This window comes from Zophobas morio, unplaced genomic scaffold (assembly GCF_036711695.1).
Source record: "Zophobas morio isolate AGI-343-1 ecotype UQ-CSIRO unplaced genomic scaffold, CSIRO_AGI_Zmor_V1 ptg000017l, whole genome shotgun sequence".
NCBI lineage: Eukaryota > Metazoa > Arthropoda > Insecta > Coleoptera > Tenebrionidae > Zophobas > Zophobas morio.
Genome location: NW_026972122.1, coordinates 5,336,454 through 5,343,304, shown reverse-complemented (window position 1 = coordinate 5,343,304; position 6,851 = coordinate 5,336,454). Strand labels below are relative to the sequence as shown.

General features: G+C 34.2%; 1 protein-coding gene across 1 annotated transcript; it reads right to left on the bottom strand.

The window, feature by feature from the left end:
* Nucleotides 1-4,943: 4,943 nt before the first annotated feature.
* On the bottom strand, nucleotides 4,944-6,511 carry LOC135129861 (uncharacterized). The gene is made up of 5 exons (XM_064057130.1): nucleotides 6,360-6,511; nucleotides 6,129-6,285; nucleotides 5,360-5,619; nucleotides 5,189-5,316; nucleotides 4,944-5,128 (listed from the first exon to the last, which is right to left on the bottom strand). Exons 1-5 carry the CDS (start codon nucleotides 6,509-6,511, stop codon nucleotides 4,944-4,946), a joined length of 882 nt encoding a protein of 293 aa, XP_063913200.1.
* Nucleotides 6,512-6,851: the final 340 nt, after the last annotated feature.

Here is a 6,851-nt window from a genome sequence, read left to right as displayed (position 1 = left end):
ATGGAACAGCAGTGAATTGTATTCATGTTCTTAAAAAAAAAACAAATTATAGTTAGAGAACTATACACATATTAACAAGAGAAAACAACAATTTGTATAATTTACTTAATTTTTAAATAAATACATAAATAAATAAACAAACAAATAAATAAAGACTTATTTGCCCAAGATAATAATTCCATTTATAGGGCAAATTAATTATTATTAGTATTACACACAAATTGAAATCAACGAATGAAATAGAAGAAAAATATTAAATTCCTTAAATATGTACCTAGGTTTATAAATTGAATGGCTACTCTTTCAAAATATAATTAATATAATAATTATAATAATATTAACATAAGTTTAAATGATTCTGCTTTGAAGGTCTATGGTCGGCAGCCTATCATAAATTATCAAAACTCTTCAGTATTATGAGCTTACGATGGTTTTATGACTTTTGTCCCGGAATTGTGTATCCCTTTTACTCATCTCAGCTCAGACGGATTTTAAGAAGATTTGCGGCTTGTATTCAGGGTAACAAATGGCGCCTAATTTTCATCAGTTAACCTTAAACATGTTAAAAAATGACAACTTTTTGTCGAATTTTTGTATCGTGAACACGCCATTATCCACATTTCACCGCTGTCATCAAGTGCCGTCCGTCTGCTCCAAATAACTCGGGGGATCCTCGTCGGGGTTACTTTGTTACATGTGTTTAACGCGGGGTCATGTAAGCAAACGGCCGTTCCATTAATCACAGCATGGAGGAGAATAGATGGACATTAAAAGAATGAATGAATGACTGCCGGCGGGGACGTCGTTTTGTTACGTAATTCTACCATAGCTAATGGGAGATGCGCGTGGTTCATTCTTTATAATGCTTCCGTTATGGTACGGTACCGAATCAGATTTCTGTCGGACTGATTTTTTTTCTCTATACCCACTTTTTAATAAGTGCAATAATATCTCGGATGGGTGAGGATGATTGATGGTTTCTAGATGAGATTTTCGGCGGACTTTTCTGTTGATGGCTCGAAGAGTCTGTAAATTATGAGAAAATAAATAACGCTAAAAAAGCGATCACGATTACGGTTGTATATTGAATTCATGAACTCTGGGTTTTAGGTACGAGAATTTCTGTACAGAAATGTGTTTTTTACTTGTCACTCATGCGAGACAACTGTTATGATATGAGTAACGGAGGATAAATAGTTTATTATGAGTTATGCCAATCGTTAATTTATTTAGGATAAGCAAATTATTACAAACAGCGAAAAAACTTACTACTGGGAACCGAGAACGTATTGGTAGTCTGCTAATAAAGTTTCCGAGATGCTTCTAAAGCAATGACCAGTGAATTCTTGTCAGGTGGGATGCTTGTAATAATACAGTATTATTTTCACTAAATTACTACTGTATTTTAAGTAAATGAACCGTTTATTTCACAACCATCAGTCTATCGCATCTGTCGTAGTACAGTGTTATACGTGGTTCTCCCTTGTTACATGTTGAGTTCTTTTTGGTAATATTACTAATATTTTAAAAGAATGCCGAAAGTAAAATCGACGCCGGATGAGTGGATAAGGGATTTTCCAGAATAAAAATTGGAAAACAACAAAAATTCTGCAGAGCTTGTGTGAAAACCGTGAGCCCACTAATTTTTTTTTATCTATTTTCCTTTGTTAATCCTGTATATGTACGTTGTTTTAGATTCAAAGTGATAAAAAATATAACGTGACACAACATGTCAGAACTACTCTTCATGTAGAAAGGAAGAAAATGTTTGAAGTTTCTAAAATTAAACAGCAGACCATACATGAATCTGTTGCATCTACTTCCACAAAAGATGAGCAGTTTCAGTTTAATTGAAATTTATGCAAAATGATGATCCAGTCCAATATACCTTTAAAAAAATTGGAGAAAGGCCCTCTTCAAGAATTCCTTGAAAAACACCGCAATCGACATATTCCGGTTGAAAGTACTCTCCGAAAAAATTATATAGGTCCAGTGTTTCAGCAAGTTTACAACGAAATTAAACATCGCATTGGAGATAATTATTTCTGGTTCGCTGTCGATGAAACAACCGATAGTTGTGGAAGATACGTGGCAAGTTTAATTGTTGGAATCTTAAATGAAAATTTCCCTAGTCGAGAGTATGTAGTAAGTTTGAAAATGTTAGATAAAACAAATGGCAATACGATTACCAGATTTGTAAATGACAGTCTTACGTCACTATTTTTGCCAAATGCCGTACCGGCGAATAAAATTTTATTGATGATCTCGGATGCAGCTCGTTATATGTTGAAAGCAGGGAATAATCTAAAAATGTTGTACCCCAATTTAATTCACTCTACTTGCATTGCCCACGCTTTAAACAGCGTGGCTGAAGGAATACGTTTGCAGTTTCCTACTGTTAATAAATTAGTGGCAAATGGTAAAAAGATTTTTGTTAAAGCCCCACTAAGAGTGCAACATTTTAAGGAAAAATTTTCAAACATACCATTGCCCCCAGAGCCGATTATAACGAGGTGGGGAACATGGTTACAGGCCACATTTTATTATGACAAATATATCAAAGAATTTGAGGAAGTAGTTACGGAGTTTAGCGAAGATTCTTCTCAATCGATTAAAGATTGCATAAATATTTTGGAAAACAAAGATGTGCGACAAGATCTAGCTTTTCTAAGAAGCAATTATCAATTCGTATGTGAGGTAATAGAAAAGTTAGAAAAACCCAACATGTTGTTGGTAGATGCCATAAACTTAGTGAAAGAATTTAAACAACAAGCAAACGCAGTAAGGGGTACTAGAGTATCTCAAAAACTTGACGAAGTGTGAAATAAAAATGCAGGTTTCGGTGTTCTTTCCGACGTTGCTCATGTTTTACAAGGCCAGAAGGCAAAAAATTTGGAGTTAGATTCAACATTGGTTGCAAAATTCAAATTTGTGCCAACAACGAGTGTGGACGTTGAACGCACATTCTCCAATTTTAAACGCATTTTAAATGATCGGCGAAAAAATTTTACAGTGGACAACTTGGAACATATTACAATCATAAATTGTTTTAAAGAAAACTGAAATACGCGTGTAAAATATAAAGTCTAGGATTATTGTAATAATATTTTCTCCAAAGTTCTAAGAAGTGTTATTTGTTTGTAATATGATTATGTTTTTAATGCTTTTTTGCTTAAAATAAAACTTTTTTAATGAAAGTGTTATGCTTATTTAATGCTTTTTTGCTTAAAATAAAACTTTTTTATTGAAAATGTTGTGCTTATTTAAGCGCTTATTCTTAATTTTTTTGTGCTTATAAATCCGCTCTCTATTTATTATGTTCAAATAGTGATTGTAAAAGTAATCATGAAAGATCTTATTTTAAGTTCGACGTAGTGTTTTCTGACCATACTTTATTTCTAGGCATTAATATTGATCATAAATTAAATTGGAATGCACAGGGAATTGCTGTTTCTCACAAATCATCGTCAGTTACGTTTCTGTTAAGGCAACTAAAAGACAAGGTGTCCGTGACAATATTAAAAACTGCCTATTTTGCTTTATTTCAGGTCACGTTGCTCTATGGTATTTTGGTTTGGGGACATTCTCACATCAGACATTTAATTTTTAAGTTACAGAGAAGGGTAATAAGGGTGATGTCTGAATTAAACTATAGGGCAGATTGTAGACAGAGTTTTATTAATTTAGAGATTATGACTTTTCCTTCGTTGTATTTCTTTTCAAGCTTAATGTACGTTAAACAAAATTTTCAAGACTATTATTGCCACGCTGATACCCATAAGTATATATTATACTAGACATAGAAGCAACTTAATATCGAAACACAATAGATTAACATGCACTCAAAACTGTACAAGATACTACGAAGTTAAATTTTTTAATATGTTGCCACCAAATGTCCGTATTTTGCCACTGCCCAAATTTAAAAAACAAGTACGGTCTTTTGTCATTAGAAATTGTTTTTATTCATTTGAGGATTACTTTCTATGTAATTTTAATTTTAATAATGTTATGTAACTTTAAGCCGGCATTATGTATTTAATTATGAATTTTGACTTATGTAAAACTGCGGTATTTGATTTGATTTGAACAAAATTTTCGAAATTTGACTAAATACATTTTCTTGTAGATTTCGGGCCGCAGAAGTCATTGCCGCTTTCATTTCTTCGATAACTCCAATGGTTCTTCCAGAATCGTCCTTTGAAATAGATAAAAATATGCAAAATTTTCGACCAATTTTCAACAAAATTTTCGAAATTTCACTAAATACGTTTTCTTGTAGTTTTCGGGCCGCAGAAGTCATTGCCGCTTTCATTTCTTCGATAACTCCAATGGTTCTTAAAGATCGTCCTTTGAAATGTATAAAAATATGCAAAATTTTCGACCAATTTTCAACAAAATTTTCGATATTTCACTAAATACATTTTCTTGTAGATTTCGGGCCGCAAAAGTCATTGCCGCTTTCATTTCTTCGATAACTCCAATGGTTTTTCCAGAATCGTCCTTTGAAATCTATAAAAATATGCAAAATTTTCGACCAATTTTCAACAAAATTTTCGAAATTTCACAATACATTTTCTTGTAGATTTCGAGCCGCAGAAGTCATTGCCGCTTTCATTTCTTCGATAACTCCAATGGTTCTTCGAAAATCGCCCTTTGAGATGTATAAACATATGCAAAATTTTCGACCAATTTTCAATAAAATTTTCGAAATTTCACTAAATACTTTTCTTGTAGATTTCGGGCCGCAGAAGTCATTGCCGCTTTCATTTCTTCGATAACTCCAATGGTTCTTCCAGAATAGTCCTTTGAAATGTACCTATGTATATCCTAAGTACTGGAATTCTTTCACCTGTTTAATCTTCTTCACTCTCCAAGTCCACTCTTCCCTTCTCCTTTCTTACTTTCTTCCCAAACACCACCATTTTTGTTTTTTTGCACATTCACTTCCAATTCATTTCTTGTACGTGCTTCTCGAAACTTTTAATCATTGTTTTCATTTCTTCTCTTTTCTTTGCCACAATCACCAAATCATCTGCATACGCCAACGACCACACTTTCTCTTTGCCCACTACCACCCCTCCTGTCTGTGCTTCTCTGAACAGTTCATCTATATCTCCTAGATAAGCTGCAAACAATGCGGAGCTGAGTGGGCATCCCTGTCTCACTCCTCTATTTGTATAAAAACTCTCGCTCTCTATTCCATTCACTCTCACTTTACTTACTGTTTCTTCATATATTTCTTCCATTTTCGTTACCAGGTACGCATATACTCCCTTTCTGCTCAAATACTCCCACATTTTCTCTCTATTCACGCTATCAAACGCTGCTTTGAAATCTATGAACAATGCGTAGGTACATTCGTCCACCCTCTTTCCTTATTTCTCTTCCCACTAAATGCCGCAGGATGTACACATTGTCCATAGTACTTCTTCCTTTCCTAGACCCTGCCTGACCGTCTGGAAACATACCCCTTGCTTCCATCTCCTTTCGTAACCTCTCATCTAGTATCATTGCGTATGTCTTGTACGCCATATTGAGCAAGGTGATGCCTCGGTGGTTCTCCACATCACTTTTTTGCCCATTTTTAAATAATGGGATTATTATACCTTCTCTCCACTGCCGAGGAAACCCTTTTCCCTTCCAAACTCCATCTACACTTCATATATCCTTTCTTTCACTCCTTCTGCCCCGAACATCCACGCTACGTTCTGGATTCCATCCCTTTCTGGTGCCTTTCCTATTTTCAGTCTTTCAATCTGTCTTCATATTTCATCTTCCGTTATTTCCGAACCTCTCCACATTTCTTCGGTCGTTGTGATTCCTTTATTTATTTACAGCATTTTTCCTCACAACTTCCCAATACTTCCATAAAGTGTCTTTTCCATTCATGTATTTTGATTTTCCTACTGACTTCAGTCCTCCTTCTCCGTTCCTTGTTTATATATCTCCATACTTCTTCTTCTGTTTTCAGGGACTATATTGTCTTGTCTTTTTCTCCTCGTTTTTGACTTTTTCTTTCTTCACATTTTGTCCTATAATTCTCTCTTGCTTTCAAGTACTCTTCTTTCTTTCCCCTGTTATTCTTCATTTTCTTAATTTTTCCCTTGCTTTTCTCTTCAACTCACTACATTCTCCGTTCGATTCATTATTCCTCCCTTGCCATATATACATATATACATTCTTTTTTCAGTAGCTTCTATAATTAAGTTGATCAGTTCTGCTAGCATAGCTTCTATATCTTCTTTTACTTCAAATTTCTTTTTTTCTAATCTACTTCTGTATCTTTGAATTCCCTCTTCATCCCATATTCTTTTTTCTATTTTTTTCTTTCGTTTCTTCTCTCTTGTTTTTCGCACTCTTCCTCTTTTCCTTTGATTTTTATTTCAAGTGGCATGTTGTCGGATTCTACCCTTTCTCCCAGTTTGAAACTTTCTATTCCTTCCCATGCCTCTTCGTTGATATTCCCATAGTCTATAATTGATTCTCCCCTAGCCCCTACTAAGCCCATTCTCCTTCTTCATCTCCTTCCTTGTTTCCATTCAAAATTTACCCATCCCATTTCTTCTATGTATTATCGTCCACAATATTTTCCCTTCTTTGTTATTTGCTTTGTCTTTTGATCCTGTTTTCTCTCCCTTTTCTTTATTTATTATTCTTGTCCCCTTATCGCCCGGTCTTGCGTTAAAGTCCCTTCCTATAACTATTTTTTCATCTACATTTTCTTTTGTTTCTTTTTCTATGTTTATCTTGGTTTCCTCCATTTTCTTGCTATAAACGATTACTATTTCCCATTGATTGTTATCCAGCTACATTACTTTCTTCATTAGTCCGTTTTTATTACTTATTAC